This window comes from Giraffa tippelskirchi, chromosome 11 (assembly GCF_054371585.1).
Source record: "Giraffa tippelskirchi isolate mGirTip1 chromosome 11, T2T-mGirTip1v1.2.pri, whole genome shotgun sequence".
Lineage (NCBI taxonomy): Eukaryota > Metazoa > Chordata > Mammalia > Artiodactyla > Giraffidae > Giraffa > Giraffa tippelskirchi.
In genome coordinates this window covers 137535475-137557749 of record NC_137285.1, presented here as the reverse complement: position 1 = coordinate 137557749, position 22275 = coordinate 137535475, and the positions used below count along the sequence as shown (strand labels likewise).

Sequence of the window (22275 nt, the reverse complement as noted above, 5' to 3'; positions counted from 1 at the left end):
CCATTTCAAATCTTTTCATACATAATATACTTTCAAATATTTGAGCAAGCCTACCCTGTCCTTTCTCAATCTTCTTATTTCATCCACTTACACAAATTTCTTTTTCAAAATTCAGCTCAGAATCCAGTCTGTCTCTGAAGGCTTTAGCTTTCCATCTCCCATCACCACAAGAGTGCATCATAATTTCCATGCTGCTACTCTATGCTGCCCCCACTGTTCCACTTACCCCATTGTACTGTAAATAGCTGTATACATTTCTGGGTCTTCTATGAGACCTGAGGCCCATGAGAGAAAGGGTCCATATCTTTTCATAGCTCAGGACGTGACACAGAGTTGGCGGCCCATCGATCTCAAGCTAAAATTACTCATTTGAGCAGGTACCACAGTCAAATATTGTTAGAAGTTGGCAAAAAAACTCTACTAAACCTCCCCAGTCACTGTATCCGTACCTTATGTGACATGGCTTTGAATCCTTTCACCCTTCTGATCAATCTACCTGGAAAAGATTTCACACTGTCTGCATCCCTTTAAAATATGTCATCCAGAAATGAAGACAAGACCCCAGGTACAGTCTGGAGACAGTGAGAGTTCACCAACTCTCATATGCTGAATGTCTCACTCCTACTTCACACAAAGATCATGTTCGCATGCTAGCAGCCCCTTCACAGTGTCAGATCATTGACTACTTTGTTAACTAAATGCTTGTCAGCTGAGACAATACCTCAATCCCTGCCGAGTTTGAACTTTGTTTTTAGTTATGATATTTTACCTTGTTAAATTCCATTCATTCTGTGTGAAATACGCTTCTTACACAGCTTTGAGAAAAAGGACTGTCTACAGGGAGCGGAAGAACAATGACAGCCTAAACAGCCAGTGTGATCCATGGGAGGGGTTCTCCAATCCTGTATAAAGTCTGCAGTTCTTCTGTTTTTCCTGAATAAAAGTGGACATCTGGTGTCTGTTATTAACTTTATTATTTGGTATTTACCAAAAAGCTCAGGAAAAACCAACCAAAAATATATTCACAAGATGATACCCAAACTCACTTAGTGGCAAGACCCAACCTGAATTAACATGAAAGTGTTTGTGACTTTTATTTATTCTGTATAAATAGTATAACTATTTATGTTTCTTTGAAAAAATACTAATGGGCTTGCTTTTGAGGTGCTTTTCCAGACCCCACTGGAGATTTTATGTATTAATAATATGGCATTTGCCCTGATTACCTTTCTAAACTCCAAAAAACTTTTGAATTGTGAAAGACAACTGGCCCCAAGAGTTTTAAATAGGAAGAATGAAGCTACAGGTACCTCTCAAGATTGCTGTAAGGATTAGATGAATATACAGGGGGCCTCAAGAAATGTTACCATGAGGATGGCAACAGTGGGTCAGTCTAAGTACTCTGCCCTTTGTTTACATGACGACCTGTGTTGACTGTGACCCCTTTGACTTTGAAGGTACTACTATTACCCAAAGATCAATCAAGAGAATTCATGACACATTACAACCCTAGATAAAACATGATATTGTAGCAGTCCAAGTGAAAATAAAAAGTCTAGCTACACACCAACCCAAAATGAAAGAAACAATCTGTACCTGAAAATTATATATAGGAAAAAGCACCAGTTACAGTTTATGCAAATTTACCTATTATACTGTCAGGCTTCGGCAACCCATAGTTTAATAAATTATGCTTGCAATTGCTAGCTAATAAATAATGATAAATTCAAAGGTGGTTATTATTTAACTATTAGTAGGACAGATACTTAATTACCAAAATGTTCATGTCAATCTGCTTTTCCAGAAGTAGACCCCAGCAAAATTCCAGAACTGTATTATAGCAACCTCTTCCTCAAGCCATCTCAGGTAATCTACTTCTGCAGACAAATATCAAACAGAAGCAGCCAGATTGTATTTTATATTGCTGTAAATGCCTTCCCGTGGATGCTTTGAGAGTTATAATAGGAATTCCTTTAAACATGCTTTGCAATTCTCAAATTGGTATATTTTGAGTATTTAGCCTTAACACATCTCAGTTTTAGTAAAGGCAGACAATTAACAGGCTGTGCACAGCACAAATTCAAAATCTTTCAATGTCTTCAATTTTATTCCTGTGGTTATCACAATACAGTAACTGTACAGACTTTTTAGACTTTTGCAAAATCCAGTTTTACAAGCTGTCATGATTTAAAGAGTTTAAATTTAGAACTTTCCTTATCTATGAAAATACAAATAACCTCATGTTAAAAGTCCTCAGAGACTGACAGAGCAGATAATCATTTACCAGACAGTCAAGTGGTTTATGCGAATTCTAGGGGTTTTCTAGAAGGAAGCATTGCTTTTTCAGTTACCATTCACATTAGTTTGTGTTTTTACCATGAAGTATTTTTCTAAAAGAGAAAAAGGAAGAGAGAGAGAGATACTTGCCTGGATAACAGGATTCTTTGATTTGGGTTTTTTGTCTTCAAGCTTAAAGCTCCACATAAAAGACCCAGAACATATTGTGATGATAAGTAAATGTGTAACAACATACACTTTCACAATCACAGCCTCCAGAAGGAACCACTGGGAGGATGTATCGCTCTGCTTGGACTACTAAACTCCACAAAAGACCACAAGCTTTCTTAGGAACAGGATTCTCTTCTTACTGAGTCCCTGGGAGCTAGCAAAAGAACCACACCATCTTCCTGGAGTCCCGCTTTCTTACTATCAAATAACAAAACTAACGACCACTCAAGCCAGGTAGTGTCACCTGCTCTCTGAAAGAACACATAACACATCCAGGCTGGTACTGAACCCAAGTTTGCTCACTACCAGAAAGACCAATACTTGAGAGACAAGTACTGGTAAAAATAAGAAAAAGCTGCTTTATTCAGGAGGCCAGTGACCTGGGGAGATGGTGGGCTAATGTCCTAAGATCATCTCCAAGTTGCTGGCTAGGAGACCAAGGTTTTCAAGGGGAGTTTCAGGGATGTACAAGTAGGGGTCGACATGCAGAACAGCAGTCAGCTCCACTAATCATCTCCAAACTGGTCTAGTTAATGTCATCCTCATTAGGCGTTCATTAATTTTCTACTAAGGGTCATTCCATTCCCATGTCCTTGAGGTTGGTTTCTGAAATTCTTAGGCAAGTGAGATTAGTTCTCATTCTCTCCTCGTCAGCTTGTCATTATCTAGGCAGCTCTAAGGCATGCCAGGGCCAGCAGGAAAGGAAAATGCCCATGAACTTGAAAATCTGTGCTGTTCAAGATGGATCCGCTCAGGCCCTGGCCATCAGTTTCCACTGTCAATCCTTCATCCCATTTCTGTGGAATAGGGGCAAAAGTCTCTCTTTCTTTCAAAGAGAAAGCAAAAGCAACGGTTGGGACATTCTGTTATATACTTAGAGCCTTCATGATGGTTTAGGAGTTTCAGTTTTTAATTGACTCTCCCTGTGTCATCAATTTCAGGTCCACTTGGAGCCAGCTGGTTGAACCCACAGGACATTATCTCAACAGTTTGGGGTCATAAATCAAGACACTGGTTTAAGCGAACAATAAAAAAAAAATTCTGTTGGGCTGTTTTTTCCTTTGTTTGTACATTCCCTCACTTCTCTCGATAGTACCTGTTTGAATCTGCTCTTTGGAGCTCAGGGAAGGTTTAGGAGACTAAAGCCTTTTTGTAAACAAGAGGCAAGCAGAGGACACAGAGTGGGGATTGGGGGGTGATCTGTCCTGGGAAGGTCCCTGTAAAGGGTCCCACTCCTTTAGAGACATTATTATAAAATAAGGTATGTGGAACTACCACCACTGATGTAGCATTTCTTTGATACTTATCTTCAGATCCCTGCCTCACGTGACTTACTTAAAACACATTTGTCAGAGAGGAGAGCAAGAAGCCTTAAGAAACAAGTCACCCTGAGCTAGTAACCTTTCAAAACATATAATCTGCTTTCTAACAGCACAGAAAGGTATATGCCTACAAAACCGTGTTTTTGATGTTGTTGTTGTTGTTGTTTTTAACTGTGAGGCTTACTGCTGATACTTGAAAGTAATAAATAACACATTTTTAAAGATAGTTTTGCAGGGACTATCAAAGCCCACTGTCTCAAACTCTCATAGTTCTGCTCAAGCAGCTCCTGCTGTATGAAAGGTAAAATGGGATATTTTACAAAGAATTCACCTAGGCTGAGGAAGGAAAATGTCAACCTTGGTGCTACACAGGCTAGGTCTCTTTTTATTCTTGGGAAAATGAACAAATCCCAAAAGACCAAATTACACAGTAAGGGTACAGATTTATTTACATGATAGAAGAGACCCAGTATGAACTGACAGCCTCTGCCTTGACTGAACAACAACTATTTTGCATCCTATAATATTTTCATGTTGTTTATATCATATCAAGGAGAATGAAATTCAATGACAGAAATTGGCACAGATTCTCAGAGTTGAGAGAAACGTAAAGGTCATCTAGTTCAATCACAGAATACAAATCAATGAATCTGGAAAAGAAACTCTAAGTGAGGTTTTTGTCAACTAATGACTCTACTGGTGAGCAGTATTACGTGCTTCTCATAAACAGTAATGAGATGTTCTTGATTATGATTTTTAGTGCATAGATGAAGTCATCAGGAAATTAAGCAATAAGTAGCAATCTCACTCAGGTTGGGTGTATTCATGTGTCTGACTACAACTATGTTCTTTATCCCAACAACATACAAAATATCTTGTGGCAAAATGCACACACACACATGCATATATATAATTTGTTTTAGACATTTACCAATACAAACAAGAAAACAAAGGAAAAGAGGAAGACATAAATACAAAACTTCTTATGAAATAGAAGATCTAAATTCCTTTACAGGTTTTTATCTGGGTGATAAAAACATACACTCTGGCATCAAAGGATACACAACACTTCAAGTTACAAGGTTCTCCCAATGAGCCTTTTCTAATACTTTAAAAAGGATGGAATTCTCCATTATCAGCAAAAAAGCTGACCGTATAAGCCTCTAGATTTCCACATAGATTCCCCTTGGTACAACCCTCTGCAGTGAATATTAAAGGAAGCCTTTGGTAGGAGGCAGGAGAGGCTTGGGGATAACTGCTAACTACAAAGCTTTAGAAGAGGGGCTTCCCAGGCGGTAAAGAACCCACCTGCCAATGCAGAAGATGCAGGTTCGATCCATGGGCTGGGAAGATCCCCTGGAGAAGGAAATGGCAACCCACTCCAGTATTCTTGCCTGGAAAATTCCATGGACAGAGGAGACTGGCAGGCTACATCCATGGGGTCACAAAAGAGTCAGACACGGCTTAGTAACTAAACAACAACAAAGCTTTACAAGAGAAAAGCTGCATATTGTCATCTGTGCAGAGGTCTCAGAAGTTGGCACATCTTTGTTATACCTTTTCCTTGACAAAAATCTCATCTTCAGGAAAACAGAAAGAGAAGACACCCAGTAAAAGTTTACCAAGAATGTTGGAACTCAGGCCTGTTGATGGTTTTCCTCCTGCAGAAAGCTCTAGAGGGTGGGAATAATACTAATCTATAAAATTACATATTTAAACAGAAAGTTTCCTCTTGAAAAATTTGCTTCCCTTTCCTGATCATCCATCCAAGTTACTGTAATGGGGTGTCTTCAGACTATCATTTATTAAGACTTGTTCATCAACAGATTGTATAAAATCAATTTTATTTCCCCAAAACATACTCTTCCTCCAAGCTGCTCAAGTCAATCCAGAAATGTCTACATTGACTCACTGAGGCAGGTCAACTATTAGACTGTTTTCAATTACACAACTATTAATTCCATTAAACAAAAATGCAAACTGTTAAGCATTTGGAACTTCCCTCTCCTTGCTTACTCCTTATTTTTTTTAAAAAAGCAAATTACCTGCGGACATGGAAGCTGAAAGATGCACCCATAAGACAAATTTTAGAAAATCCATTGCTTTCGAAAGCAAGAAGATTACTTTTCCACTACCATTTTTGTTTCTTAATTTGCTTTTTTGAAAAATTTGAGTCAATCACCTACCTTCACTTCCTAACAAAACTACAAACATATTAACTGACCTCTAGACTAGTACATTTTATCAAGAAAAATGTACAATACGCATATTTCAGTCTTACTCAAAACTGATCTCCTAGCCTCAGAAATGTGATCATCTACCTCAATGAGTTACGGACAATAATAGTGAGTATTTCAGTGAACATTTTTCCAAGGCCCCTGATAAACCTGTGGATCCAAACAGGCAGTAGAGTTTCTAAGTCAACTTTAGAGCTCTATAATCACACAATAAGGTTTCAATCATAAAAGAGTTACTAGCTCAAATGTAACCCCACCTTCCCATGGGACATGATGTCCCATTATTGCTCAATTTATCTGTATTGCATGACAACTGTGGCACAAAAGCATCCACTCTCAATTAAAGTCATCTCTTTGCCTGGCTTCCCAGCCTGTGGGCCATGTGCACAGCACACAGCACTTCCACAAAACCAGAAAGCCTGCTTTAAAGCAACACCTGCACAGCTAGTTAGAAGCAGGTGTAGACCCACCAGACTAAATCAACTCTGCTCTTAGAAATTCACTTCGAAAAGTGTTTCAAAATGCCAGATGGTGCAAATAATATCAACCTTTTCATTTGACATTCTCTTAAAAAGAAATAAGATTTTAAAGCTGTATTTCTCAGCTATTTTTGATTTTCAATTCCTAAGACCATGGAATAACAAGGAGTAAAACAGCGATTCCCTAACTTCCAATTTCTCTCAGCATTTTATTTGCAATTTTGCTTCGGTGTACCCAACGTAACACACACATGCACCTACGTAAAAACCAATTTCTTTTTGCCAGCATGGTTTCTATACACAAAGGTAGAAATTAAGAGACACAAATTCCCTCCTTCTCTAAGAATAAAAATTTTAAGTGCATTTTATTTCTGGTACAACACTGTAAATCACCTCTGAAATGTTGCTCCATTTTATTCTACAACTAAGAGTCCTGCTTAAAAATCAGAGAACATTCTGGTCAGGTGGCTGCATTTAATTCATCACTTTAAATAAAAAATGACAAGTCACTTGTCATGTTCTTCTCTTGACAATCTATCATACTAACTGTAGATTGCTTCCGTCTATATGTTTTCCTTTTCCTTCCTCTTTTCTCCTCTTTGCTAGTTTCTGTTGTGGCTTCTATCGTGGGATTCATTCAACAAGTCAGACATCTCCCTTTCCCATACTATTTATATTATTTCCTGAAAAAAAAATCAGCCACTTATTTAAAAAAATAAAAGCTGTCTATGCCTGTTTGAATGCTATGAAAAGCTGTCATCGACCTTATTTCAAACACTTGCTAACCCGTTGGGCAATAATGTCATTTAAGTTGTTTCTTCATTTATAAAAGGGGATGGAAATGCTTGGCAGGTCACTACATTTCTTGAGAAACACTGTCATGCATTCACAAAACTGTGCTCCTCCTCTGCCCGCCTCAGCTCACCATGTACACACACTCCTGCAGCTGAGTTACCCTTTCAAGTTATTTAACTTTTCTGGCCTTAAGTAGTTTGAATGTAGTTATAAAGGGCCAGGATTTGAAGTTGTCTTCCATCTCCAACGTTCTATTTTTCTCCAACTATGTCTCCTTTTCATTCAATTCCTATGACAGTATATCCCATTACTAAGTCTTTCATCTCTTCCGTGGAATAAAGATTATTTTACTCTGTAATGACACTGACTTGTATTCTTTAATTGCCCACTGTCTTTGGATTTAAGGTAGAAGAAATACACATGTATCAGTGTGAATTTGACTCTGCCCCTATAATTGTGATTTCTTGAACTTTTAAGAAAGGGTGACTACTTTCTACTATCGTGCAAGTTCTTTAAGGCAAGACCTATGTCTGTGGTATTTTTTTTTCCTAATCCTCCACATGACTCTGTACACAGTGGATGCTGGATACTGTTCATGACTTCACATTTAGCTTCTGTGCTAGGATTTTGATAGGCTGGGGACAACGAACCCAATCAGCAACCAACTACCTGTTTTCTGGTGTTAGTAGAATGCAAAGGCTAAAACAGTTACCTAAACCTACCCCTGGATTCTGTGTTGCATTTATTATTTTATATTTATTGTGGAGATGTCCAATATGTCAATTAGATGAGAGCGGTCACTGATGCTAGAATTTCAAGTGCCATAATGATTATACAACACCATAAACAGGTTAGGGAAATAACCCAATGCTCTTTTGCAGACAGAGAAAAAAAAATCCTGTGGAAGTAACCAGAAGAGATGATGACACTTTTTTAAAGAATGGATCAACATTTCAAATGATGAAAATCAGCCAAACAACTAAGCTACTTGCTCGGTTTTTAAAAAGTCAACCCTGAAAATGCATCCTAAAAATTTTCAAGAAATGAACATCTTCACTTATACAAATAAATTCATGGCACCATCATCACTAGACAGATTTATTGAGTACACTCTTTATAACAGACACTTCATATCCATCCATCCTCCCAATGAGGCAAGTATCACCCCTGATTTAGAGATAAGGACTGAAGCTCAAAAAGGCCATTCAGCTAGTAAGTGGCAGAACGCAGACTCAAATCCAAATCTATCTACCTCTAATCACTACATTCTATCATCTAAGACACACAGAACCTGATTAAGTGACCAACACTGAACGGTCTGATAGACTGCATTATATTTACCCAACGGAATTTTTAGGCAAGTATTAAAAATTATAAAGGTGGAAATATACATTTCATAGTATATATGAAAGAACATTACGTCAAAAAGATAAAACACAATTTAAATACATTCTTATCATAATTATTAATGTATGCACACCTGGATAAAAATTACAACACAAAGAAAAGATTTTATGGTTAGGATAAGGGCTTAATAAATGATATATATTTTTCTTGAGGTAACTGTTTTTAATGAATTGTTTTAAAATTAAGTCAGCTACAGTAATCAAGACAGCGTGGTATTGGTGAAAGAATATACAAATAGATCAATGGAACCAAACAGAGAACCCAGGATAGATCCACATAAGTAGAGCTAACTGATCTTTGACAGAGGAGCAAGGGCAACACAACGGAGGAAAAAACAGACTTTTCAACAAAGGGTTCTGGAACAACTGGACATCCACAGCAAAAATAGGAATTTAGACTTATTAATAAAATGGATCACTGAACAAACAGTAAACCAGAAAATTATGAAACTCCTAGAAGTTTTATATCAGAAGAAAACCTAGATGACCTTGGGTATGGCAATGGCTTTTTAGATACAACACTAAAGGCATGATTCATGAAAAATATAATTGATAAGCTGAACTTCACCAGAATTAAAGACTTATGCTCTCCAAAAAACACAGACAAGAGAATGAAAAGAAGAGCCATATGATGGGAGAAAATACTTGCAAAAAACACATCTGATAAAGAACTGTTATCCAAAGTATACAAAGAACTCTTAAGATGCAACGATGAGAAGACAAATAACCTGATTAAAAAATAGGCCAAACACCTTAGTAGACACCTCACTAAAGAAGACATACAGATTACAAGCAAATGAAGAGATGTTCACATCACGTCATTAGGGAAGGGCAAATTAAAACAATGAGACACTACACACCTATCAGCATGGCCAAGATCCAGAATGTTGACAACACCAACTGCTGGTGAGGACGCAACATGAACTCTCATTCATTGTTGGTGGGTATACAAACTCATAAAGACAGCTGGGAGGTTTCTTACAAAACTAAACATACTCTTACCATATGATTCACTAACAGGGCTCCTTGGTATTTACCCAAAGGACTTGAAAACTTACGTCCACACAAAACCTGCACATGGATGTTTATAGCAGCTTTATTCATAACTGCCAAAATCTGAAAGCAACCAAGATGTCCTTTGGTAGGAAAACAGATGAACTGTGGATATCCAGGCAATGAAATATTATTCAGAGCTAAAAAGAAATGAACTATCAAGTCATAAAAAGACATGGAGGAAACTTAAATGCATATTACTAGGTGAAAGAAGCCAATCTGAAAACTATATGACATTGTCAAATATGCAAAAGTATGGAAACAATAAAAAAGATCAGTGGTTTCAGGGGTTGAGGGAAGGGAACAATGAGTAGGTGGAAAACAGAGAATTTTTAGGGCAGTGAAATTATTCTGCATGATCCTATAATAATAGATACATGCCATTATACATTTGTCCAAACCCCCTGAATGTACAACACCAAGAGTGAATGTTAATGTAAACTCTGAACTTTGAGTGATAATAATGTGTCAGTGTCGGCTTCTTTGGTGGCTCAGTGGGTAAAGAATCCACCTGCAATGTGGGAGACCTGGGTTCGATCCCTGAGTTGGGAAGATCCCCTGGAGGAGGGCATGGCAACCCACTCTAGTATTCTTGCCTGGAGAATCTCCATGGAAAAAGAAGCCTGGTGGGCTGCAGCCCATGGAGTTGCAAATAAGCACAGCACAACATGTCAATGCAGGTTCATCTATTTTAACAAATGTATCTCTGGTGGGAGGTACTGATAACGAGAGGCTATGAATGAGTAGGGGGCACCAGGTATATGGGAAACTCTACTTTTCACACAATTTTGCTGCAAACCTAAAACTGCTCTAAAAAATTGTTTATCTTAAAAAATGAAGCCAGCTTTTATGTATGTTCTGAACTCTTTGGTTTATTCTTCTGACTGTGAAACTTTGGAGTAGGGATGGGGGAGGCCACTATCACAGTTTTTAAGACCACTGTGGAATATTTTCCTTGGCTGAGCATTTATTTAATTTTTCTGCAACAATCTTTTAAGGTAAATATTTCTATCCCCATTTCAGAGATGGAGAAACAGAGGCTTAAGGATTAAGATGACTCCACCTGGAAAACAGCAAAGATGGCAGAGAAAAACAGGGCCACTTGACTCTAAAGCCCATTTTCTTAATCATCCCATTGTACAATCCTACACAGCAGTTGCCTGATAAAAGTTGGTGGTGGGCCTCCCATAAACAGAACTCCTTTTGAGCTTAGCATTAAAGAAAACAAGACCACTCAAAATCACTGACATGGTACTAGTAGTTTCTGCTTTAGGAAAAATAACTTTCCATTTGAATCATGATAGTATTAATTTGTTGCCGTTGTTGCTGTTTAGTCACGATGTCATGTCTGACTCTTTGCAAACCCTTGGATTGTAGCCCGCCAGGCTCTTTTGTCCATGGGATTTCCCAAGCCAGAATACTGGAGTGAGTTGCCATTTCCTTCTCCAGGGGATCTCCCCAACTAGGGGATCAAACCCACGTCTCCTGCTTGGCTTGGCAGGTGGGTTCTTTACCATGGAGCCATCTGGGAAGCCCCAGTATTTATTTAAATCATATTAATTATATTCATTTTTCTAAAATGTTTCTAATAAATCAGGTTTCTACCAGGGCTTTTTTTCTGTCTTTACAGATGAATAGTAGATTAGGTTTTCATTGCTCACCAGTAAGGAAACAGTTAAATCTTGAGGGTACACCCTGGTGGATATCTCCCTCAACCATCTAAAGAAAAACAAAAAAGTCACAGTCAGTTACTCCCGTTAGATCTGCTTTCACTGGGACATCTGTAGGCACACATACACGCTCTGTTTACCATCATCCTTCTGCAGGCCACGGTCAGAGTCAGCAGTCAGTGAATCTTCCCCAAGTGCTGACATTTAATACCTGGTTTAGCGGCAAAGATTGAGAGGGCTGAGCAGACCCCTGGCCTTCAGGTAGGTCCAATAACTTCATTTCTACTGGAGCTAAAACCTGGGAGCTTACGCTTGTCAACTTTTAGGGAAAGATGCCCCCTTCAGCAGTATGTTAGTTCCAGTTGGACTGGGTGTCCAGAGAGGGAAGGGATGATGTACAATTTGGAGAGAAAGGGGCTTTCTGGTCTCAGGCTGCAACAAGGATTTTATTTCTGTGGCATCCGAGTTGACACATTAATCTTAGTGCATAAATGCTTCTCTGGTACAAGGGTCAGAAGGAAGACCCAATCCTGGCTCCACTGTCAGCAAAAAAAAATCAAACAATGTGTGCCTCAAGCCTGATTAACTGTGCAAGATAGGGTTAATTCACACACTGAAAAGACTGCAGTTACACGAGGTTACCTGCTATTTTGGAGCAATCAAGAAAACGTGGGCCATGCTGATCAGTAAGATTTAATGCTTCTGAGTACAGTAGCTTTCTTTGGAAGGGAAAAAAAGTCAGTTCAGACACAGGAAACTACAAACCCAGACCTCACACCATTAGTCCTCTTTTGATTCTCAACTATGCCCTAGCTTCACAGTGAATAAGTGAAAAGCTCCCTGCTGAGGGATGTTAGCATGGGGTTGGGAAACTTGTATAAATTTATTGGTCCCATATTTCTGTCTTTTAAAAAGAATCTTTAATGTGTTGACTTTGAAAGTTCCTTCAATTGAAGAACAGTGTCTTCTTTTTCAAACCCTGCCTGTTTTTATCTGGCCTATTTAAAGAGAACCACTTCAGTAGATTATTTTAGTTATAGTATCACCTTTTAAAAACTCATTTAAAAACTGAGATGGGACAAATAGAGTCACATTGAAACCATGGAAAATATACCATAGTCTACTCCTGTGAAGATATATTTAAGTTAGTAAAGCAAAACTGCAAAATCTAAACTACATGGCAAAATAAAGTGAAAACACTTTCAATGTTCTTGTTCATTCTTTAAATACATAAGTCATCCGGCCATGGTTTAAAATGTGTAACCTAAAAATTAAAAACACAAATACTTTGTGTTACAAGAAGAGGTAATCCATATTAACAGTAATCAACTTTTACCACTATTTTTAGGGCCCTGTAATTATGGGGTGAGCCAAAAGCAGGACATCAAAGGGAAAACAGGTCTGAAATCTTTGGGGACCCAAAAAAGCTACACAAAGAGGTAGTATTCCTCATGTCTTGCCTAAGAGAAAATGTTTCTCTTTAATCTATAATAACCATGTTTTCCTTTATGAGAAGTCAAAATCCCTATGAACTTTATTTGTAATCAATTTCTCATTAGTAATCTTTTTTTTTTTTTTTTTAACAAGAACACATTGTATATGGCACAGAGAACTCTACTTAAGGCACTGTGGTGACCTGAATACAAAGGAAGTCCAAAAGGGAGGGGATACATGTATATGTATGGCTGCTTCGTTTTGTTGTACAGTAGAAACTAACACAACATTGTAAAGCAATTATACTCCAATAAAAATTAATTTAAAATTCAAAATCCCCATGAACTTTAAAATGAAGCCAATAGGCTACAATGAAACTTTCTGTTTAAAAGCAAGCACTCTTGGTATCCGGTCACCTCTTGGGATCTGGGATCCATTGCCTCTGTACTGCATGCTTTCTAGCCCAGTCATTACTGGGTGAAGCCCAGTCTTCACTGGTGTTTACAACAAGCAGGCTTTGGCGCTGGTGCTTCCTCAACCCCAGAACGGGCAACTCTGAAAATCATCTGCACATCATGCTGAGTGTAATCACTGCTGGTTTTCCTTTACTAAACTGAGTGCCAACAATATTTCCTTTTAGTTCCAATGGAAAGCATTTTCTTAGATGCACAGATGCCTTCTCTCGTGTATAGCTGCATAGGCCACAAGTAAATAAAACACTTGCCCAGGTTATTTCGTAAGCAAGGCAAGTTGCTGAACCTACAAATCACCATGTCTGAGGAAGAAAGAGGCTTGCTTCATAACCTTAGGCATTAATAATCCTTCTCATTCACCAGTTCCTCATTTGCTTTAATAACCCACAAGATGATTACTAAAATATCACACTTTGAATCTCCCAAGCTAAAAATAACTAGAAGAGAATAATTAGCAATTCATTAGATCTGATCTTCAAGGCCCCACCAAAATTGCATTAGACTGACCATAGATTCCAAACGGTCCAAGGAAACTTTTCAGGGGTAATAAAATTAATTATAGCATCAAATAATGTTTGCTGTGTGGTGTGCTACGCTCAGTCACTAAGTCCTGTCCAACTCTTTGCAACCCCATAGACTGTAGCCCCCCCAGGCTCCTGGACCAGTACATAGAATTTTCCAGGCAAGAATGCTGGAGTGGGTTGTTATTTCCTTCTCCAGGGGATCTTCCTGACGCAGGGATCGAACCTGTGTCTCCTACATTGGCAGGTTAATGTTTATTAAATACTTACTATGTATCAGCATATATAATCACATATGTGCTGTGTGATTTACATGTGTCATCCCATTTACTCTCAAAAATAACTCAATGAATAGGTACTAATACTATCTCTACTTCACAGATAAGAAAAGAGAGGAAATAAACTTGGCCAAGAGAGTTAAACAGCAAATAAGTGTTTCAGCCCAAATTTGGACTCAGACAATCTAACTTTAGAGTCTGCATATTTAATCAGGAGTTAGTGAAAGGGCAACAAGAAGAATGAAATATTCCCTGTTACTTAAATTGAGCTCACCACCAAACCTCTGTCCTATGCATGCACAGTCGTATCCAACTCTTTGTGCCCCCATGGACTACAGGCCCACCAGGCTCCTCTATGGGAGTTCCCAAGCAAGAATACTGGAGTGGGTTGCCATTTCCTCCTCCAGGGGATCTTCCCAATCCAGGGATCAAACCCACATCTCCTGCGTCGCAGGCAGATTCTTTACCACTGAGCCACCTGGGAAGCCCCTTCTGTTGCATTAGTTCAGTTCAGTCACTCAGTCGTGTCCGACTCCGACTCTTTGTGACCCCATGGACTGTAGCATGCCCAGCTTCCCTGTCCATCACCAACTCCCGGAGATTACTCAAACTCATGTCCATCGAGTCGATGATACCATCCAGCCATCTCATCCTCTGTCGTCCCCTTCTCCTCCTGCCTTCAATCTTTCTCAGTATCAGGGTCTTTTCCAATGAATCAGTTCTTCCCATCAGGTGGCCAAAGCACTGGAGCTTCAGCTTCAGCTTCAGCAACATTTCTTCCAGTGAATATTCAGGACTGATTTTCTTTAAGATTGACTGTTGCATATGTTTATTCAATTCTAACCAGTCTAAAAAATTATCAATCTACGCCCACTAACCAGATTCCCAGATCTTAAAACCCTTCTAATCAGCTAATTATGCATTAACAACCTTACTTTTTAGAAGTTAGAAGTTCAAATATAATCATCACAACTAGGACTTACAGTGTACAGAGCCCTGTTCTAAGTGCTTTGCATGTATTAACTTACTAATCACAACTTACATCAACCCATGAGGTAGGTAAAATGATCATTTCGTTTTACAGATGAGGAAACTAGACACAGGTTAATTACTTGCCCAAGGTAACATAGGAAGTGACAAGAGCCAGGATTTGAATCCAGGCAGTCAACTTTCAGAGTTCATCCTATTAGCCACTGTTTTTGAAACATAACAAACAGTTTATTCTTAGAAGTCAAGGAATCTGTGCTTTTTTTTGTTTCCTTTATTTTAGGAATTTAGTCTGCAAACAGGGAGTGTATTTCACATAAAGGCTCCTGATATCTCTTCAAGGTAGGTAATAATTTTTTTTAATTAACCAAGCTTACTTCATCTGATAAATATATTTCAAAAATCATACACATATTACATTCTGTATAATTCTGGTACCTCTTTTCTTAACGCCTGCTTACAACAGAATTACTAAAGAATTACTTTGAGGTTCTGGAACTGGAAAAGGATCTGAAATAACGGCCACTAACTCTTATTTTCTTATCCAAAAAGAGGGAGGGAGGGAGTGGAAGAGACAGAGAAGAGGTGTTGGAAAACTTCTCTGCTTCCCTAAAAGAACTCTAAAACCGAAGCAAGAGCAGTTGAGAAAACAAACAGCCTTGAGCGAGGTATTCGCTAAAATCTAATTACCATATTTCCATGACTACATACAGTAATGGTAAAAATCATTATCAGGTAAATTCTCCCCAGCACGCTAGGTATTCAGAGACTAGTCTGTTGGTTCCGCAAAATAGTCACAGCTTTGTACTCTCGGTGCCCCCTTCAAACTCCCGCCCCAGCAACCTAAGGATGCCCAAGTGTGCAATTTTGAGTCCGAGCTCCGAAGCGTCCCGGCAGGAGTCCATGAGGACACCTGGGCCAGGAGTCTCTGCAGGCGGCGGTTTCCAGGCAACCCCACTCTAGCCAGAAGCAGCCGCGCTTCCTACCCGGTCACCTGTTAATGAGTCCCCCGGAGAGGTTCCAACAACACCCGGGCGGGGGTAGCCTGACGCCCCTCCCGGTACCGCAGCTTTCCCATAACCCGGATGTTAGTTGTGCGTCAGCCAGTCTCACCTCCCATTCCCTAGTTTTCTGTCTTGGTTCCCATCTAGTCACTTCGCATTTATTCAGTGAGACTCGTCTCCTGGAGCAACAAACTATTGGAGCCACGCGTCCCGTAGAGAAGGGATTCCTGGGAAATGTAGTTCTTTCTTCCGACAAGTGGTGAATCCTTACGGGAAAATGACTACAATTCCCAGAAATGTAAGGGACGGTAGTCCATGTCTAAAACAGTTCCCAGCTGCTAGGATTGTTTTAAACAGAAAGGTTCTGTGTCTCTTTGCTTGTCTAGCCGCCTGAATTTTTGCTAATTCCACTGCAAACTTGTGGGACAGTTCTTTATATTTAATATGCTTTTTGCCTGTGAGGGAATCTACACATAGTGATTTTATATGAAGAGACGTAGTAAGTAAAAAAAGGTGTGTTTTTTTTTTGTAATTCTTTCAGATAAAAGATCTATCCACCATCAGAAAATATGTCATTACAGATGGTAACAGTCGGTAATAGCATAGCCTTAATTCAACCAGGCTTCTCATTAATGAATTTTGATGGGCAAGTTTTCTTCTTTGGCCAAAAAGGCTGGCCCAAGAGGTCTTGCCCCACTGGAGTTTTCCATTTTGAGGTAAAGCATAATCATCTCAAACTGAAGCCTGCAGTTTTCTCTAAAGATTCCTGCTACCTTCCTCCTCTTCGATACCCGGCCACTTGCACGTTCAGCAGCAACTTGGAGTCTGAAAAGCATCAGTACATCATCCATGGAGGAAAAACACCAAACAATGAGCTTTCAGATAAGATTTATGTGATGTCTGTTGTTTGCAAGAACAACAAAAAAGTTACTTTTCGCTGCACAGAAAAGGACTTGGTAGGAGACGTTCCTGAAGGCAGATACGGTCATTCCATTGATGTGGTGTATAGTCGAGGGAAAAGTATGGGTGTTCTCTTTGGAGGACGGTCATACATACCTTCTGCCCAAAGAACCACAGAGAAATGGAACAGCGTAGCTGACTGCCTGCCCCATGTCTTCCTGGTGGATTTTGAATTTGGGTGCTCTACGTCATACATTCTTCCAGAACTTCAAGATGGACTATCTTTTCATGTCTCCATTGCCAGAAATGATACCGTTTATATTTTAGGAGGCCATTCACTTGCCAATAACATCCGCCCTGCCAATCTGTACAGAATAAGGGTTGATCTCCCCCTGGGTAGCCCAGCTGTGGAGTGCACAGTCTTGCCAGGAGGAATCTCTGTCTCTAGTGCAATCCTGACTCAAATAAGCAATGATGAATTTGTTATTGTTGGTGGCTATCAGCTTGAAAATCAAAAAAGAATGATCTGCAACATTATCTCTTTCAAGGATAACAAGATAGACATTCATGAGATGGAAACCCCAGATTGGACCCCAGATATTAAGCACAGCAAGATATGGTTTGGAAGCAACATGGGAAATGGAACTGTTTTCCTCGGCATACCAGGAGACAATAAACAGGCTGTTTCAGAAGCATTTTACTTCTATACATTGAAATGTACTGAAGACGATGTGAATGAAGAACAGAAAACTTTCACAAGTAGTCAGACATCAACAGAAGACCCAGGGGATTCCACTCCCTTCGAAGACTCAGAAGAATTTTGCTTCAGTGCAGAAGCAAACAGTTTTGATGGTGATGATGAATTTGACACCTACAATGAAGATGATGAGGAAGATGAGTCTGAGACAGGCTACTGGATTACATGCTGTTCTACTTGTGATGTGGATATCAACACTTGGGTACCATTTTATTCAACTGAGCTCAACAAGCCTGCCATGATCTATTGCTCTCATGGAGATGGACATTGGGTCCATGCCCAGTGTATGGATCTGGCAGAACGCACACTCATCCAACTGTCAGAAGGAAGCAATAAATATTACTGCAACGAGCATGTGGAGATAGCAAGAGCACTGCAAACTCCCAAAAGAGTTCAATCATTAAAAAAGCCTCCACTGAGATCCCTCCACAAAAAGGGTTCTGGGAAAATTATTACTCCTGCCAAGAAATCCTTTCTTAGAAGGTTGTTTGATTAGTTCCATGAAAGCCTTTCAGATTCAGGTGCATCAAATTTTTAAACTTATTTTAAAGAATAGTAACAATGATAAAATTTATCTTCCTGTTTTTGTTTATTGAAAACATCTAATGTTTTCATTTAGTTATATGAGTAAAGTACTAGGGGAAAGTGCTTATAATGTCATACTGAATATAGTCATTGTATTTAGACCTATACAGGATCTATAACCTGTATTTTGAAAATATTTTACTCAAAGTTATATTCAATGGCAATTTATGATCTGAATTTTTATTCAAGGAATCTTAAACACAGAAGTAGTAATAATAATCAAGGTATGCTTACATCCTTTATAGGACTTTTGGTAACAAATAATCCACCAAGCAGTTAATACAAATTTAACCAGTAAAGAAACTAACACCCAAAGGAGTTAAATGAATTATTTTGTGGACTATAACAATTTGGTGGTTGACTAAAAATTAAAACTGAGATCACCTGTATCCCACATGAATGTTCTTTGTACACCTCAAAGATGGCCACTTGACTATGCCCATATACAGAAAAAACTATAAGGAGATAGGTAGGAAGGTAGAGAGATAGATTGTTGTTGTGTTTAGTCACTCAGTTGTGCCCAACTCTTTGGACCCCATGGACTGTAGCCCACCAGACTCGTCCGTCCATGGGGATTCTCCAGGCAAGAATACTGCAGTAGGTTGCCATGCTCTCCTCCAGGGGATCTTCCCAACCCAGGAATCGAACCCAGGTCTCCTGTGTTGCAGGCAGGTTCTTTACTGTCTGAGCCACCAGGGAAGCTAGATAGAAAAAAAACAGATAATCTCCATTGACATGAAGAAAGACAAAAGGAATCTACATCGTTTGTTGCATTTTATGAAGCTATCCACATGCACTCACTTTCTTCATAGTCTCCTCCCCCACCCCACCCACCCGCCCCTCCCTGCCCCCAGTCATATGGTTAACAGATGGTAAAGTAAAGCTAGTAGGTTGAAACAGTTCTTGGAGAGATTTAATGAAAATGCAGTCCACTGACACTCAGCTCTCTGAAACAGGGAGAAGCCTTAGAGTACAGTAAGCATCTCTAGCTCTCATGAGAGATTACTTCCACAAGTAATATTGATTACTTACCCAAATAATAAAAGTTTAGAGATTGACAAAGGTAACAGGTAGATAATTTTTAAAAGGGAAAAAGAAATATATGTGTGTTTATGAGTATAGTTGGTATGTGGAGTTTGCTGCCAGTGAAAGTTGTAGAATCAGTGAGCTTGCTCAGGTTCAATTAGACGCTTGCTAGAATTAAAATTCGGAGAAGGCAATGGCAACCCACTCCAGTACTCTTGCCTGGAAAATCCCATGGATGGAGGAGCCTGGTAGGCTGCAGCCCATGGGGTCGCTAGGAGTCGGACACAACTGAGCGACTTCCCTTTCACTTTTCACTTTCATGCATTGGAGAAGGAAATGGCAACCCACTCCAGTGTTCTTGCCCGGAGAATCCCAGGGACGGGGGAGCCTGGTGGGCTGTCGTCTGTGGGGTCGCACAGAGTCGGACACGACTGAAGCGACTTAGCAGCAGCAGCAGCAGAATTAAAATTAAAAGAACTGTTAATTTTGAGGCTTCACATCAATTGATAACTAGATGACTTTAGATACAAATGTCTTCCCTCTTGGAGTATTTTTCTGGAAATGTATTTCATTTTAGCCCAAGAGCTTAAACCTCTTAAGCCTCTCATTCATTTGTTTCATTGAGTCCACAATGTGTAAGGTATTATGGCCAAATTTAGGGAAAATGTGAACCATACAGGAGATGAAATCCTGCTGAAAAGTTCTGCTAACAGTTCATGCCTCAGATACTGAAATAAATCTGAAAAAATTAAATCATGTTCACTTTGTTTTAGTAATGTTGCTTGATGAATATTCTTTTTGCATAATTTGCTGTACCATTGTTTTGATTTTTTGTTGTTTCTATTACTTAATAAAACTAATAAAATATGAAAATGTCTTCTGTTTATATTGATTTATTCCAATTATTAACATTGGTAGTTACCCAGTTATTGGCATAATTATACCATTTAATTTTCTCAGGATCACTCTACTTTCATTTATTTTTTATCTGTCAGTAGAAAGCGACATAAGTAGGAGCTGAAATAGCCTCCACAATGTTCAAAATGTTATTCCCTCAAGTTGTAGTCATTCCCACACCTTCTCTTACCTTTATGTGTCTACAATGACCAAGTGGCTAAAAAGGAATTACACATACTTGTTTCATAGTGAAAGTAGATTGCATACGGTAATCTGAGAAACTCAATTATAGCTGCTTTTGGGGTTTGTGTGTGTATGTAAATTGAGGGCAAGTACTTTGGTTTTACTTACCGTAAGTTTGAGTAAAAATAGGTCTTTTTAAGTCATCTCACTAGTGAGCCTGCCAGATGTAATTTGAAAACAATAAAGTTTCTTTTCTACTAAGCATATGAAAACTTTCAAATGAACCACATTAGAACAGTACTCACTTATCCCAAGGATATAATGCTTTTGCCTAACACAGTTCTAGGGCTCACTTTTCAATCACTTTCAGAGTCTATGTTTCATTCTTTTGAAGATACTCAACAGTTAGACATGAATTTGATTTTTGGAAACAGACAAATATTATCCAAAGCCAAGTAGGGTATCATTTTCAGCATTATTGTCACTTTAGGCCAAAAGTGAAGTCTGAGCTAACAAAGTGGGTTTTCTGATATGCCTCACAAATAGATTTTAAAGGTAAGTCCCAAATGGTTTACACAAACTAATATCAATAAATAAGTATATGGCTTTCCAGGTGACTATTTTGAGGGACTCTACCCTTCTCCAAGCACAAAGATGGTCCATTGGTTAAGAACTCACCTTGCATGCAGGGGATGTGGATTCACTTCCCTGGTCAGGGACCTAAGATCCCACATGCCATGGGGCAACTAAGCCCTTGGAGCCCAAGCACCACCAGAAAAGATCTTGCGTGACTCAACAAAAATCCCATGTGCTGCAACTAAGACTCCCATTCAGATATCTACATATGGACCTATATAGCTATACAGATAGATAGACACACGTATATGTATATATATAAACAAGAGCAAAATACACAAAAGAGTTCTATGTGTCGAGAAAGCGGAAAGCATAGTGGAAAAGGAGTAGTCAGTCTAAAGGGTAGGAAGCTTGTCATGTTTGTGGAACTGAAAAAGCATCAGTCTGGACACAGTAAACAAGAGGAGCGTGGAATGGCACGGGCATGGAGAGGCGGCCAGTGCAGGGACCCCCAGTTTTTCATCACTACAAGAAAATCATATAAAACTTCATTCATATCATGTGACCTGTTCCTTCCTGCTTACCTCTCTGTGTTACTACTCTCCATGTGGGGACACCTCACCTAATGAGCTTATGCTTTCACAATTTATGCACAATCTCCCAAAATGCTGAACTGATAACATTTGTGGTGAGCACCCCTAGTTACTTCACAGGTACTCAGGGCTTTGGGGGAACCCATTCCTTCTGCAGGGTATGCTTTCCCTCTTGCACTTGATAACTCCTGCCAATACCAGAATCCATCTGGTTCATTCCTCTCCACTCTTTACATCCCAGTTCAGATATCTGCTCCTCCTCCCAGAAACCTCCTCTGGACCCCATCACCCCAAATCTCTGCTTATAGACTCAAAAGTACGAGAACTAAAACTGTATTTTTTCTGTAAATCAACTCACATTATACTATGCATCCCTTTCACTGTGCATTGGAAATTTAGTTTAATAAATTTAGAGTTCTCTGTCTTCACCCAGCTTTGTCTCAGGTTTTTGGGGTACCTGCTGTTTACCTACAAATACAAATATATTTCAATATTTAAAAACTTGGTATGTTTGCATGGAAGTAGCCAGGCCAAATCTCTGTTCTGAGTAGGAGCAAGCTGGGAAGTCTCCAGCAAAGGTGGCACTAAATT

General features: G+C 39.2%; 2 protein-coding genes across 8 annotated transcripts in view; one reads left to right on the top strand and one right to left on the bottom strand.

Moving 5' to 3' along the window:
* Positions 1-16356, bottom strand: part of IFTAP (intraflagellar transport associated protein) — a 62470-nt gene extending 46114 nt beyond the window's left edge. For 3 of the 7 annotated variants that reach the window (XM_081544687.1, XM_081544693.1, XM_081544694.1), the window contains exon 1: positions 16277-16356. Coding sequence is in view for 1 of the 7 variants with exons in the window: in XM_081544694.1 (XP_081400820.1) it covers positions 16277-16283 (7 nt within the window). In the remaining 6 variants the exon portion in view is untranslated. Of the gene's footprint in view, positions 1-11461; positions 11520-16149 lie in introns of all 7 variants that reach the window. The other 4 variants (XM_081544689.1, XM_081544690.1, XM_081544692.1 and 1 more) reach the window with 4 other exon arrangements.
* A 163-nt stretch (positions 16357-16519) lies between these two features.
* RAG2 (recombination activating 2) lies at positions 16520-20300 on the top strand. Its single transcript, XM_081544686.1, has one exon. It carries the CDS (start codon positions 16737-16739, stop codon positions 18318-18320), a length of 1584 nt encoding a protein of 527 aa, XP_081400812.1. The 5' UTR covers positions 16520-16736; the 3' UTR covers positions 18321-20300.
* The last annotated feature ends 1975 nt before the right edge of the window (positions 20301-22275 follow it).